General features: G+C 33.5%; 2 protein-coding genes across 5 annotated transcripts; one reads left to right on the top strand and one right to left on the bottom strand.

The window, feature by feature from the left end:
* The first annotated feature begins 3,852 nt into the window (after window positions 1–3,852).
* On the top strand, window positions 3,853–10,396 carry LOC102594212 (tetratricopeptide repeat protein 7A-like). Of its 4 annotated transcripts, none has more exons than XM_015305321.1 (6): window positions 3,853–4,386; window positions 4,984–5,251; window positions 5,428–5,680; window positions 6,536–7,749; window positions 8,769–8,925; window positions 9,901–10,396. In XM_015305321.1, exons 2-6 carry the CDS (start codon window positions 5,060–5,062, stop codon window positions 10,215–10,217), a joined length of 2,133 nt encoding a protein of 710 aa, XP_015160807.1. In that variant the 5' UTR covers window positions 3,853–4,386; window positions 4,984–5,059; the 3' UTR covers window positions 10,218–10,396. The 4 variants fall into 4 exon arrangements, with proteins under 4 accessions (XP_015160807.1, XP_006367232.1, XP_006367231.1 ...); XM_006367170.2 differs by having other exon boundaries at window positions 4,980–5,251; window positions 8,772–8,925; XM_006367169.2 differs by having other exon boundaries at window positions 4,980–5,251.
* Window positions 10,397–11,088: 692 nt separating this feature from the next.
* On the bottom strand, window positions 11,089–13,524 carry LOC102596095 (reticuline oxidase-like protein). Its single transcript, XM_006367174.2, has 2 exons — window positions 12,980–13,524; window positions 11,089–12,435 (listed from the first exon to the last, which is right to left on the bottom strand). The coding sequence occupies exons 1-2, from the start codon at window positions 13,344–13,346 to the stop codon at window positions 11,138–11,140; spliced, it is 1,665 nt and encodes a 554-aa protein (XP_006367236.1). The 5' UTR covers window positions 13,347–13,524; the 3' UTR covers window positions 11,089–11,137.
* Between the last annotated feature and the right edge of the window lie 2,078 nt (window positions 13,525–15,602).

Genomic DNA, 15,602 nt, shown 5'->3' with positions numbered 1-15,602 from the left:
TATTTTGAATTGATGAATTGATTTATTGAATTCATATTTATTTGATAATGAAAATTGTAAAAGTGATGCTTGTATTGTATTACTTTCTCCTTTATTTATTGTATATTTTTTTGAAGGAAGACTTAATATTTATTTCATAATGGAAATTGTAAAAGTGATGCTTGTATTGTATTACTTTCTCCTTTATTTATTTATTTATTGTATATTTTCTTGAAGAAAGACTTAGAAGAATATTTTTTGAAGCATAGTTAGAAATTACTTTTACTAGAGATTTTTTTTTTACTTTGACTTGTAATATACAGTAACTTAAGTACACATATTGACAGCATTACTCATTTAGTCCTCTATGATCCTACTTTTTATTGTAAAATTAATTAATATAACTATCTTTATTTTCAATCAAAAGAATTATGAGAATAAGTTATATTTTATTTTTCTCTCAAAGAAAATTAAAGATGAAATAAATTATTATATGACATCATTGCTTATTCTTATGCATATGTAATAATTTGTTTTTGTCACTATTCTTTTCTTGGTTGAAATGTATTTAGAAGTTTTCTTTTCTATTTTTATTACTTGTGAATATAATAATGTAGATTTTTTTTTTTATGTCTTAGCTACATAATTATAAAAATCTATGCTTATATATTATTTAAGTGGGGTCTTTGATTAGATTGTAACATGACACGTCTTTTATGCAATCAATTTATTTATCCTTTTTCTTATTTTTGGGATCTTTTTACAAATAAAATCAATGCACAACGATTAATGTACTTAATGTAATAATAATATTATATATTAAAGTTATGATAACTCATGTCTCTTATCTTCTTTATAACTTCTACTCTTAAATATTAGGGATAAGGTTCTGAAAAATACCCAAATTTTGGTCGGATTTGTTGTTGCAATACTAAACTTTCATAAGGACCTATTACCTCCCTAGATTATTTAATACCGTATTTTTTACCCCCTGAACTATTTAATAGTGTGTTTTAAAGGTATATATGTGTCTGCGGGGAAACATTACTATTTATAATTTTGCATTATTTTTTATGTCCACGTGGGCAAATATATATGTTTAAAATACGGTATTAAATAGTCTAGGGAGGTAATAGGTCCTCATGAAAGTTTAGTATCGCAACAACAAATTCGACCAAAGTTGGGGTATTTTTCAGACCCTTATCCCTAAATATTATTGATAACTCCTATTTGTTTCATTGTTATAATTTTTTAAAACATTTCTTTAATATATAAATAGTAAACAAATGTGATGAAAAAAGACGTAAACGTGAAAGTTCAAAAAAAATAATAATATCAAAATTGATGTTATCATAAATGATCGAGTACTCAAAAGATAGATAAGATTTAAACAAAAAAATAGTATTGTTTTCAACTTAATACATAGATTGTTGTTTTAAAATATGACCTCTAAATTGTTTGTTTTACCATATGCATATAAAGTCTATTTAGCATATTGAAAAAACATATCATATTTCAGATGAAGGCAAAAAATTACATTGTCTTTTAGGTCACTACTGGCTTGAATATAAGTATTCCATACTACTTCATTATAATTAAAAATTAGCAATTCATAGAATTATTTTTTATAAATGATAAATAAATAAATTTATTAATTTTCATTATAACCGCGCGAAGCACGAATAGTTTCACTAGTGTATATATATATATATATATAAAAGAATAAAATGAAAATATTTTTTGAAATACTAAGTTTTTAAGTTTTTTTTTGGGGGGGAGGGGGGTAGGTGGTTGGGGTAAGTGTGGACTAAAAAAATAAAAATTTAATTATTTTTTTCAAAAACAAAATTTAATTTTTTTTTGTGGAAAGCGGGGGTGGGACAGTCAGGAGTTGAGCGTGGTAAAAAAATTGAAAAAATCTAACTTTGAACTGTCTATATATTATTTAATTGTGGTCTTTGATGAAATTGTAACATGACACGTCTTTTATGCAATCAATTTATTTATCCTTTTTCTTATTTTTGTGATTTTTACCCATTGTATTTTTCAGCCATTTATTTATTTTTACAAATAAAATCAATGCACAACGATTAATGTATTTAATGTCATAATAATATTATATATTAAAGTTATGATAACTCATGTCTCTTATCTTCTTTATAACTTCTACTCTTAAATATTATTGATACCTCCTATTTGTTTCATTGTTATATAATTTTTAAAAACATTTCTTTAATATATAAATAGTAATCAAATGTGATGAAAATGACGTAACGTGAAAGTTCAAAAAAAAAATTTAATATCAAAATTGGTGTTATCATAAATGATCAAGTACTCAAAAGATAGATAGGATTTAAACAAAAAAATGTATTGTTTTCAACTTAATACATAGATTGTTGTTTCAAAATATGACCTCTAAATTGTATGTTTTACCATATGAATATAAAGTCTATTTAGCATATTGAAAAAACATATCATGTTTCATATGAAGGCAACATTTTACTTGTCTTTTATGCCACTGGCTTGAATATAAGTATTCCATACTACTTCATTATAATTAAAAATTAGCAATTCATAGAATTATTTTTTATAAATGATAAAATAAATTAATTTATTAATTTTCATTACAACCGCGCGAAGCACGAATAGTTTCACTAGTATATATATATAAAAGAATAAAATAATTTATTTTTTTTAAAATACAATTTTTTTTATTTTTTTTGGGGGGGGGGGGGGAGGTAGGTGGTTGGGGTAAGTGTGGACTAAAAAACTGAAAATTTAATTATTTTTTTCAAAAATAAAATTTAATTATTTTTGTGGAAAGCGGGGGTGGGATAGTCAGGAGTTGAGCGTGGTAAAAAAATCAAAAAAATCTAACTTTGAACTGTTTTTCAAAAATAAAATTTTAAGTTATTAATTTTTTTTGTTGAGGAGGGGCAAGTTTGGGTGTAGTAACAAAATAAATTTATTTTTTTTAAAAAAAGAAAATTTTGAAATTTTTTATATTTTTGAATTGGGAGGGTCGGGGTACGGAGTGAGGTAAGGAAAAAATTATTATTTGAGGAAAATAAGTTTATTTGAGAACTATTTTCTAAAATATTTAAGCCAACCAAATATAAGAAAATTAAGAAACATTTTCTAGAATGAGAGATAAAATGAATTAAGTAAAAAAGAAAGTAAAGATATTGGAAGAATAAAGTAAATGAAATAAAATGAGTAAAGTAAATAAAAAAGAAAAGTCAAAAGTGGTTTTCTTTTTTTGGAGGGAAATTTAGATGATTTTGGAGCCAATAGCCAAAAGGCTGTTTCTGTCATTTCACAGTGTCATGCCAGGTCGTGACAAAAAAATGTCATGCCATTTAGTTTTACTCTAAAAAAGAAAAGTCAAAGGTGGTTTTCTTTTTTTGGAGGAAAATTTAGGTGATTTTGGAGCTAAGAGCCAAAAGGCTATTTCTGTCATTTCGCAGTATCATGCCAAGTCATGCCAAAAAAGTGTCAATTTAATTTTACTCTTTTTTTTAACGAGTGTGTCAAGTCAAAAAAAATGGACATAGGGACAGAGGGAGTAACAATTTGACTTGACACATTTATTAAAAAAATAATTAATAATATAGGTATTTTATCAAACTATTTCCTATTCAACGATATCTTAAAAAATAATTTGAAAAATAAGTATCAATGTTGAGAATAAAACATAGAAATAAATTATTATTTTTTCTTGATATGTCAAAAGTGACAAGTAAAAAAAATGACAAATAAAAATGAACGGAAGGAGTAAAGTTGTAGGGATGACAAATGGCAAATTGATGACTGAGTAGCATGATTAGGTAAAACATTTACTGACAACATTTATTACTCATGTTTCATCATCTTCAGCTTCCAAAGTTAATGAAATTGACATTGACTTTGTCAGTTTCCTGCACAAAAATTGTTGTGAAAAGATTCAAGAATTGTCTCCACCCCACAATCCCCACTGCTGTCTTTTTACTGCCACTAACCACCCAACCACCCCTTCAAAATACCCCTACTTACAACCCCATATCATCATCAGACTCTTCTTGAAACTGTGCTATTAGTAGTAATAATAATATAATTTACATAAAGTGGAGAAATTTGTTACAGAGAGTGCCCATATAGTCTTTTGGGTGGATTCCCAAATTTCCACCCACCAAAGGGGTCCCTACTCTACCCACAAACCCAAATCATTATTGGGTTATGTTTGTTATGGTAATTTTTACAAATAAAAAGTGGAGAAGAATAAAAAAAGAAGGTAAAGTTTGAAGCTTTGTTATATTCTTTGGTTGATCACAGAAAGAATGGAGTTTTTTGATTGATTGGGGGTTTAAGTATGGAAACTACTGTGGCTGGCTTGTCTTGTTTTCAGTGTTATTCATATAATGGTGAAAGGTATTAATTCCTTCTACCTGTTTCAGTTTCTCCTTTTCTTTGCTTGTTATCATTGTTTTCTTGCTTTTTTGGTGTATGATGGGTCACTTATTGATCATTTCTAGTTGATTTATGATGTTTTGCTAATGATTCTTTTTGATTGAAATGACTAGTAACTTGGTATCTAAAGGTGTTTTTGTATCCCCAAAGGAAAAAGAAAAATCATTTGGAATTGAGGAACATGATATAAGTTTGAAGATAGATGTTGATAATATGGAAATTTTGTCACTATGCTTTAATTTGTTCACTTTTTGGTTAAAGATTTATTGTTTGGAAAAGTTTGTGTTTATTACAGTAGGATGTTGGGTTTGGAAAGAAACTGTGTCAATTGATCTGCTCCAACTTAAAGAAAGATAAAGGTAAATTTATTGAGGGGGTAACATGGTTGATTTTTTTTCTTCATGTATATCCTCTTATCCTTTTCTTTTTTGTTTTCCATGATTGTGACTTAAAGTTTAATACATTAAAATTCATTGGCACTTGTAGAGTTGTAGTTCTAGCTATTTTCCTTGACAAATGAGCTTAAATCCTTGTTGGTGTTGCTGACATTGAAGGAAGGATTGTAGAGTATGAAGAATGTTAATTGTGTCAGCAAAAGGGGAAGACGTCGGACTATTTGAGTGTGCGCAAGATAATGAACTGCCTACGCTCGTCGGAACAAATTCTGATGGATGAAATGGTTCCATCTCCTGAATCCCTTGCAACTAAGGATCACACATCGAGTGTCCGTTCATCACGAGCTGGAGAAGCTGGACAGAAGCCTGATACTGGAAATATCGAAGAAGCAGAATCATCTTTGCGTGAGAGTGGTTGTTTGAATTATGAGGTGAATTCCCTGTTTATTATATGTCAATCTTTTCATTTCTCTTTTTGGTTCTAACATAATGAAATGTATATCTTCCTTCCGTGCATCATCTCATCCGGAACCGCTTCAAGGTTTAATTTGCATGTCGCAGGATTTCCATTTTATGGCAGTTTAACTAAGTTATCAATATTTTCTAGGAAGCAAGAGCATTACTAGGAAGATATGAATACCAAAAGGGGAATATAGAGGCTTCTTTGCATGTTTTTGAAGGGATAGATATTGCCTCAGTGACTCCTAAGTTGAAACTTGCCCTTGCCGAAAGAGTGCAAACTCAAAAGAGACGTTCACGGAGTTTTTCTACACCACCATTGTCCATAAACGCTGCGAGTTTGCTCCTGGAAGCAGTCTTTCTCAAAGCAAAATCATTGCAGGCTCTTCAGAGGTACAAAGGTAGAGTATATGTTGCAATCAATATCACTTCTTTTTGTATTAGTCATCTTCAATAATGGACAAATTTGTTCAGTTTGCTTCATTTGTTATTTTATTTTATGAGTCAGGCACAAGGGCAAAATACATAATAATATATTTCTCTTTTTACTAGCTCCCCTAATGTTTCCTTTTTCTGGAAGTGGTTGTTTTTCATCAGTTTTACATGATATATTCATGTTGAAATACTGAAATGCTTGCACTTGCTGTCTGTACTTTTGTTATTTTACCCATCCTTCACTTCCCAATTAGTTTGTGGTTGAGTTTTAGACTCTTAGTTGATTGATTGATATTGTTGACCCATCCTTCACTTACCTACTAAATTGAGTCAGTAAATTATCCTGAAAACCTTTGGATTACCTTGTTTCTTTCATGCTTTTAGATTTCCGAAAATGTATTAAATTCATACTTGATACTCTTAATGAACTGAGAACTAAAAAATGTCATCTGCAACTCTGCTACACCGTTCCCAAGTGTATCAGGTTGTCTTAAAATTTTTACTATGTCAATGCTTGGGCTTATGTTAGTTTTTCATGAATGAGCATGCTTAAGGTTTTTGACTGGGCATTCTGATTGAAATACTTTTTGACCTTTTCAAATGATTTGGCTTGGTCATACACTAGACTTATATGAGAGGATTGTCCTTGTCTCATAGCAAGCATACATTTTGGTCATTGCCACTTAAGGTAGCTTCTGATTAATTTTTATTCTGCTAAGTATGACTATAATCAACGAGGGAAATAATGTGTACCTGAAAACTTAGACACTGCAGGTTTTCACCCTATAATCAGCTAATGTATTTCCAATATCTTTTTGCAGAAGCTGCTCAATCATGTACTGTACTTCTCGACATTCTTGAATCTTCATTACCAGCAGGCTTGCCTGAAACCTTTGCTACTGACTGTAAGTTGCAGGATACTCTCAACAAGGCTGTTGAGCTGCTTCCTGAATTATGCAAACTTGCAGATGCTCCTCAAGAAGCAATTATGGCATACCGTCGAGCTCTTCTGCATCAGTGGAACCTTGACATTCAAACTACTGCAAAGATTCAGAAAGAATTTGCCATCTTTCTTCTCTATAGTGGAGGTGAATCGTGTCCCCCTAATCTCCAATCTCAAATGGACGGTTCATTTGTCCCCCGAAATAATATTGAAGAGGCTATTCTTCTCTTGATGATATTATTGAGAAAGATTTCTCTACAAAGGATAGAGTGGGACCCTTCGATTCTTGATCATCTCTCATATGCATTATCTATCTCAGGGGGTTTAAAGACTTTGGCTAGAAAAGTAGAAGAGTTGCTTCCCAGAACTATAGATCGGCAAGAGATGTCTCTCATTTTAGCTCTCTGCTACTACGGAGGAGGAGATGACTTCACTGCATTGAACTTGTTACGGAAACTGTTGAGTAGTACAGAGGATCACACATGTGTTCCAAGTTTGTTATTGGCTTCAAAAGTATGTGCTGAAAGCCCAGATTGTGCAAGCGAGGGGATAATTTATGCTCACAAAGCTATTGAAAGACTGCAAGAAAGATGTAGTCACTTGTTGGGTGTTGCCAATTGTGTATTAGGACTCTCACTTACAGCTCATTCTAGAACAGTACTGACAGATTCTGAGAGGGTTAAGATACATTCAGATGCACTTAAGTCCTTTGAATCTGCTGGAAAGCTGACAAAGATGAGTGATACTAATGTCATTTACCATCTTTGTCTAGAAAATGCCGAACAAAGGAAGTTGGATGTCGCAGTCCATTACGCAAACTGGTTTCTTAAACTGGAAGGTGGCTCTACACTGAAAGGATCGATGCTTTTGGCTCGGGTGTTATCAGCTCAGAAACGGTTTCTGGATGCTGAAACTGTCATTAATGTTGCCCTAGAGCAGAGTGGAAAGTGGGATCATGGAGAACTGTTGAGGACCAAAGCTAAGCTCCAAATCGCGCAGGGTCAAGTGAAAAATGCTATAGAAACATATACTCAGATTCTTGCTATTCTTCAGGTTCAGAGAAAAAGCTTCAGACTGGGGGAAGATCTCAAGGTAAGCAGGCCTTGCCTTTACAAGCTGCAAATGGAGCTTTTCAACAAAGCTTTTTTTCATCTGTCTTATTTGACGCTTTTAAAGGTTGTAAGAGTTTTGCAAGTAAAATGACTATAGAACTTCTTATACATTTAACTCTATAGAGCTTGAACTCCTTATGAACCATCAATTAACAATCTTGTTAACTAGGAATTGTTCAGACTGTGTCTGCTAATACAAAATTTCCATGGCTATTGAAAGCCAACAGAGCTACCCTGTCCTCGGACATAAAATCTCTTAGGAAAAATAAATGGGTTACTACACAGTACAGCTGACGCCAACGAGTAGCCGAGCGTGCAAGGTGTATGGACAGAGGAAAAGGGTTAAATAAGTAGATAGAATCAGGGGAATTAAGTGAGGGACTGAACAAATGTAGCATGAAGGTATTGCTTCCTTAAACAAATTGCTTGGCAATGCTTGGGGGTCTCAATTAAACCATGCTGCTCATGCAAACACACTGAATTGGGATATCGGCAGGCCAAAGCATGTCTTTATTTCTCATTTGAAAGGCTCCTGTTTGTTTCATATGGTTGCATATTGCATAACTGTCCGATACAGCGTGTCGGTTTGGTAATTCAGGAAAGGTCTTTTCCCCTTCTTTTTATGTGTGTATGCCTCCCTGACTTTTACAAGTGTGATTGTTGTAAATGTTAGGCTTTTTCTTCTGGTATTTCTAGCTAACTCTGGCCTTCAGAATGGAGAGAAGTCTTGAGTTTGCTTAGCACATTAGTGGTTTGCTTGACATAGTGGCAGGTGAACGAAAACTGATATGACCTTAAAGCCTCATTTTAAACTTAGGCAGATGAATATGTTGTCGTTCTCATGCTTCGTTTAATGTGCAACCTTGAAGAGTTTGACTTTTTCACTTGTCCATCTTAGCAGTAAATACTTCTCTGGTGTAGCCCGTTTTGCTGGCTTACTTTCTTGAAATAACATTTTTATGTGGAGGAAGAAGTAAAAATTTGATTTTATGTACATAGCAGGAGTTTGGAGACCATTGCAGAACGTTGGAGCTGGAAACCTGGCTGGATCTTGCTTCCATCTACATTAAATTATCTCAGTGGCGAGATGCAGAGAAGTGTCTTTCCAAAACTGAGGCTATCAGTTCATATTCAGCTTGTAGATTGTATACTGCTGGTAGATATATCTCACTCATATTCTCCCGACTGTGCTCGTTATTTTAAACATATGCATATAACTCAAAATGTTCATGCCTGCTGATTTATATTCATGAGAAAACCAACAAAACGTAATTACAAGTCCTAGTTGATTTTAGTCAATTTAACTATGCTCTAAATGTGGCATCCAAGGATGGATGATCATAGGATTGGGACCATTTTATCCAGTGTTATGGAAAAATTCATCGGTGTTAAGGAGTTTTTATCTACTCTCTTAAAAGTTTGTATTGTCGTTATCTGATTATACGGGACACACTTTTATTTGGAATGCCTTTAGATGATCCACTTAGTTCTATACAAGCCCCCATAACCTATAGGCTATAGCCAAGTTTTAACCTTTGTGTGATGTTTTCCCCATTGAACCTATTTTGTTCAAAAGTTCCTCTATTAAGTGAACTTACCTTTTCACTGCTGTGTACATAACTTGCAAGTCATACAATTCCTTGAATTCCATTAAACCTTCTCTTTTATATCCTAGGATGCTGAATTTGGTTATTATCTTCTAGGCCTTTTAGTGTTACCAGCAGAGAATCCTTTAGACGTCTGGTGCTTCAGGTATCTACCAGTAAAAGGGTCAGGAAAATTTAGTTGATCGACAATATCGTATGTGTGGGCTGTGTGTGTATGTAGGGGAATCAACTTCTTGTTTACTGACGTTTTTTGGTTATCGACTCCAGCATCTTCTACATTAAATAGTTACTAGTGGTCATACGCGTAAAGGTTATCTTGCAAAGTTTTGAGTTTTTACATAGTATATATGCATCTCCTGTTCTTGATTCGGCTACTTCTTTGTAGTCTTACTTAATGGTTCATATGTTTGGTGGCTATGGTAAATTTTGATGTCCATGGTGGCATGGTGAACACTATTTCATTCACACTTGTCTGGTTATGAGCAACTAATGATCATGTAGTATTCTTTTGGTGTCATACTCAGGTTTGCTTAACCAATCGAAGGGCCTATATAAAGCAGCTCTGGGAGACTATTCCAATGCTTTGGCTGTTAATCCATCCCATGTGCCAAGTCTGGTATCAAGTGCAGTGGTGCTTAGGAAGATAGGTAAACAGTCTCCTGCAATTATTCGAAGCCTTCTAACAGAAGCACTACGTCTTGATCGGATGAATGCTTCTGCATGGTATAATCTGGGCTTGTTATACAAAGAGGGAGGTTTAGGTTCAGCCGCGGAAGCTGCTGACTGTTTTGAAGCTGCTATTATTCTGGAAGAAACTGAACCTGTTGAACCATTTAGATGACTTCCTGCTTGTACATAATTCATTACAGATTTTCAAGTTGCAATCTGTGCATCGAATGAATCCATCTCGGGAGCTGTAAAATGTATAGTGCAATAAGAGTGGGAAAAGTACCAATATTTCTTGTGTTTATTGACCATGATTTGAAGCTGGTAGTCGAGGTGCGTCAAAACAGTTCAAAATTGTACTGCATAGACCTTACTGCCTCATGTTTGCAGGAACAAAGTCCTAATCTTGTTGTTCTGAAACCACCTCACAATAGCATTCTTGAGGGGTTTAACATAAAAGGGCAGTCTGCTGCACCAAGTATCCTGCATTCACATTGGTGTGGAGAAGGACCGCACCTCAAGAGGGTCTAATGTAGGGAGCTTAACCCTGATGCAGGCTAATTATATGGCTCAAACTTGTGACCTATAGGTGTCACAAACAGACAACTTTACTGTTACACATATCTCCTACCGCAACAGAAAGAAGAAGAAGAATCATAATGAGTTTTCTTTAATTTTGTTTGTTTGTTTATGGTTCCATATTATGTATTATGTATATGACATAAACAAAGAATTTTTTTTGCCATGATATATTTTATTAATGATAAATTTAGTTGAGTGATTTTAGAAGATGAAAACGTTAATTTGAGTGATTTTATCAATACAAAAGAAAGAGTTTAATGACTTTGCCAGATAAAACTCTCCATAGTCGAGTGATCTTCTGAGATATTAACTTGCCCAAAAATGTTGAGAAAAGAGAAGTTCTCTAATTGCATATATCATGAGCTTCGTGCACCGAACTATCATCTTTTTTTTTGTAGAACACAAATTCATTTCAAGAATTTTATACCATCTATACAGAAAATTCAAACACTCCAAAACAAACAAAAGGCAATTGGTTCTTCCCTATAAAATGAACTTAAATAATGCATCATATTACATTTCAAAGTGATTAACACTCTTCCCCTCCCCCTTCCTTGTAATAGGAAGTGTTGGTATACTTTGTTCATGCAAGAAGAAGTTCTCTGGATCCACCTTAGTCTTCACTTTCACTAGCCTATTGAAATTGTCTTTGTAATACTTGTTTCCCCACACACTAGCTTCTATAAAACTAGAACTCTCATTCTTATTCATCCCTATATCAAGATCTCTATAATTCACATAAGCTTCTCTAGGGAACATAGAAGCATAAGGTGTCATATAATTATAGAGTCTTCTAATCCAATCATAGTGTTTTGTGGCTGATTCTTTAGAAGGATCATTCCAAAGTGTTAAGTATTGGATCATGTAAATGATCCCTTTTCTATGAGGAAAAGGAGTTTCAGATTCTGAGATTTTAGCCATCATTCCACCATATGGATTCCATATGACTAATGGTGAGTCTTCTTCCATTAGCCTTTTCCATAGCCCTTCAAGACCATCTATTGGAATTGGCTCTTTGACGAAATCTGACTTTGCTTTGAAGTAATTCTTGAACAACGACTTACCTTGAAGGAGAACTTCTGGTGGGGTGTTACTCGGGTAACCAGCAATATACATGATCGACTTAATCCAACTCATTTCTGTACAGTCCTTTTGTGTCAATCCCAATTCAGGGAAAACATCATTCATTATTTGTAAAAGTCTGTCTGCTCTACCAAGGAACATTGAATTATAAGCAGTCTGAATAGTCTTTTCGCCTTTTTTATCAGCAACTACGTTTATGATGACTCTGATGAAGAGATCTTCATCAAGCTTGTCAGCTGCAACTTGTTGCCATTTGTAAAGAATGTTTGTCGCGTTTTGATCAAGTGTTTTAGGGACAGTAAAAACTGTTACAATTGATGGAACAGGTACTAACTTCAACTTCCAAGAAAGTATAATACCAAAACTAGCTCCTCCACCTCCTCTAATTGCCCAAAACAAGTCTTCACCCATACTCTGCCTATCAAGAATCCTGCCGTTAGCATCAACTATTCTTGCATCAACCACATTATCAACTCCTAATCCATATTTTCTCATCATAGTACCATAAGCTCCGCCTGTAATGTGACCGCCAATTCCCAAACTTGTACAAAGACCAGCTGGAAAACCATGAGTCTTGCTTTTCTCTGAAATCCTATAATATACTTCACCAACAGTTGCCCCTGCCTGTGTCCAAGCATAGTTGTCCTCTGTGTTCACCACGATTTCTCGAAGCTTTGATAGATCAAGAATGATGAAAGGAGACTCCATATCAGACATGTAAGAGAGACCTGCCAAAACAAAAGGAAATCTTTGAGGGGTGAACTGAGAACAAGAGATATTTATCCGTATTTGATACAACAACACACTCAATGGAATCCCACTTGTGGGGTCTGGGGAGGGTAGAGTGTACGCAGACCTTACCACTACTTCGCGGAGGTAGAGAGGTTATTTCCGAGAGACCCTTGGTTCAAGTGTAGCAAAGCCAAGTACAAAAATAAGAAAATATAGAAACTAACAAGGGGAGCAGTGCAAATCCTACGAGAAAGGAACAAGAACACAAAAACATGCGATAATCAAAACACAATAAACAACAGACAATAGATATCACAAGCGCTGACTACAATAATACAGCTAGTACAACGACAAACACCAACAAGCCTAAACCCTCAGAAAGCAAGAAAAACACTCCACTGTCTATTAACCTTCTACTCGAATACACATTCTCCACACCTTCCTATCTAGATCATGTCCTCGGTAACCTTAAGTTGTGTCATGTCCTGTCTAATTATCCGTGTTTGATATATAATATTAATATACGTATAAATAAGTTACCTTCATAATCATGGCCTCCACTTCTAACTCTAAGCTGAAGGCCAAGCTGTTTTGAGCAAATGACAGCAGCCTGGACATGTGATTCTGCCATTGGTGTGAAAATAATCTGAGGTTTGGTAACAGAAGGAAGTAAACATCTGAGATTTTGTGCAGTGGATTGTAGGATTGTGTTGAACGAATCATTTGTTGGTGTGACGAAAGCTGTGGAGAAAGGGACACAATAATCAGAATTCTGGCAAATACATTCATACAACTTTCCATTCAACGACGATGTTGAATCATCTGAAAGAGCATACGAGCTCGAACAAGAGTACAATAAGACTATGAGAAATATTGAGAGCATAACAGAGAAGTTTAAGGATTTCATAGTTGATACTACAATGTGCTTTTGAATTAGCTTAGAGGGGTTTATATATTCTTAATTAGTGTCTGGCTGATGATGACTAGAATATGTATACATACATGATTAATTAATTGAGGTAATATACGTACGTATGTCATGCCAATACAATGTCTTCCTACGTATTGTTTTTTGGTTTCCCACCAAGTGTCTGATACGTATTCTCCTAGAATTTTTTCCATTTCCGAGACTTACACCAATAAAACAAAGCACTAGCTGTACAAGATGGAGAGGTTATGACTTAAAGTAAGAGCAACATTTCTTGCTACTCAAAGAAAGAGCAAACAGGAAGAGGAGGATTAGACTCCAAGCAAATAACCAAAATAGATAGAGGAACAAAGACATATACATACATATTTTTTTTATAAAAAAAATCAACTAGGATTTGAAAAGATAGTGAATTTTTATGTAGTATATAATAAACAGTTTTTTTTTCTTTTCATACAACTGTCACAACTCACAGTATATATGAGACTAGACACCTTACAAGATTTTTTTTTGGTTTTTCACTCAGTATCACTTATTGTCACCTATAAAATTTATTAAAAAGGACGACTTTCCTATGTTTTTTTTTTTGGTTTCCCCCCATGTACCTGATACATATCGTCCTAATAAAAGATGTTCTGACTTAAAGTAAGAGCAACTGTTTCTTGCTACTCAAAGAAATAGCAAACAGGAAGGAGTAGGATTACACTCGAAGCAAATAAGCAAAATAGATAGAGGAACAAAGACATATATATATGCATGCTTATTTTCTTTTTGTTATGATTGATTTTATTTTGATCTCTTAATTCTCCCTTAAAGTTAACCATTTCTTCTGTGAATCTCAGATCTGAGGACGTTTCATTATGTAAATGCTATGAAGTAAAGACTTAATAGTAAAATATAGAAAACTTGGAGCATAAATAAGAATATCAGTATATTGCTTTTAGTATGGTTCAAAATCCAAACCTTTACAATTGTGTTAAAAATTTAAAATTACTATTTGTAGACAACCAAGGCAATACATTATACATCAACCAATAGAAAAGCTCCACTTGAGTCCTAAAGTACTTCACTCAATAGTAATATTTCACGTGGGGAATATCGTTAGTTGTGCCAGCTAATATTCCTCTGTTGTCAGCAAGATAATTATAATTATTGAGTATTTGTCTTTTTCCTTTGCCACATCTTCGGGCCATGGGTTCATTTCTATCTTTGGGCCACGAGTTCTCACTTTTTTCCCAATGACGATCACTTTGCTCGTCGCCAAAGGCAATTATGACTCTTTCTATTTTGCTTATAAATGGTGTTTTTCACAACTTTTTCGATCTCTCTTCATTTTTCTTGAACTTCTTCACTATTTCCTCTAGATCCTCTTAATTATTAATCTTCTAACCTTCATACCTTCCTATCTTCCTTTTCACTATACACTATCATTCTGGGGAAAAGGAACGATGACTTGCCTTCCAAGCCTTCCATAGACACTATCATTCTCGGGGCATTTTAACTCTGAGAATGATTTTAAAGTCTATTGTGTAAACTGGTCAGGACCAGAGACAGAGCTGCCAACGCCTACGCTTCCTTGATTAAAGATGAAGACATTCCAACCATTCGAAAGGGCTGCAGGTGGCCAGTGGGCAAATTAGTTCGATTTCTAGACCCTAGAGCATCCTATAATACAGAAATCCACAATTTAAATCACAATATGTTCATGTACTAAGAAATGACACAATTCAAATCACAATATACTAAAATCTTTCAAGCATCATGTTTTCTATTCAAATTGTAAACTGCTAGTATTGTCAAATTGGAACTTTTTTACTCATTACTTAACCAACTAAGAAGAAAAGTTTTATAGAAAAAAGTTATGAAATTCCTAAAAAGATAGCATAAAAAATACTAGTATCATTTTAACATCAGAATGTTATTTCTAGTTCAGATTTCAGTGGTCTTTATATCATAGCTACATACTCATTTTTTTTTCATACATTGGAATTGAAAAAGACTAAAAAAAGTACTTGGTTTATAATATCATTTCTATTCTATTTTTATTGGGTCTCACTTAATACTAATTTATGAAGAAAAAAAAAACGTCAATTAAACACTAAAATAACTCTATTAAAAATAATTTGATAAATGTAATACATATTTTTAAATCTTAGTGTCACGTAAATTATAGCAGAGTGAGTATCTAAAAAAAAAAGTGGAAATGACAAGTGTCATTTAAAAATAAATAAATGG

Source organism: Solanum tuberosum, unplaced genomic scaffold, assembly GCF_000226075.1.
Source record: "Solanum tuberosum cultivar DM 1-3 516 R44 unplaced genomic scaffold, SolTub_3.0 scf00727, whole genome shotgun sequence".
Lineage (NCBI taxonomy): Eukaryota > Viridiplantae > Streptophyta > Magnoliopsida > Solanales > Solanaceae > Solanum > Solanum tuberosum.
This window is presented reverse-complemented; position numbering and strand designations above follow the sequence as displayed.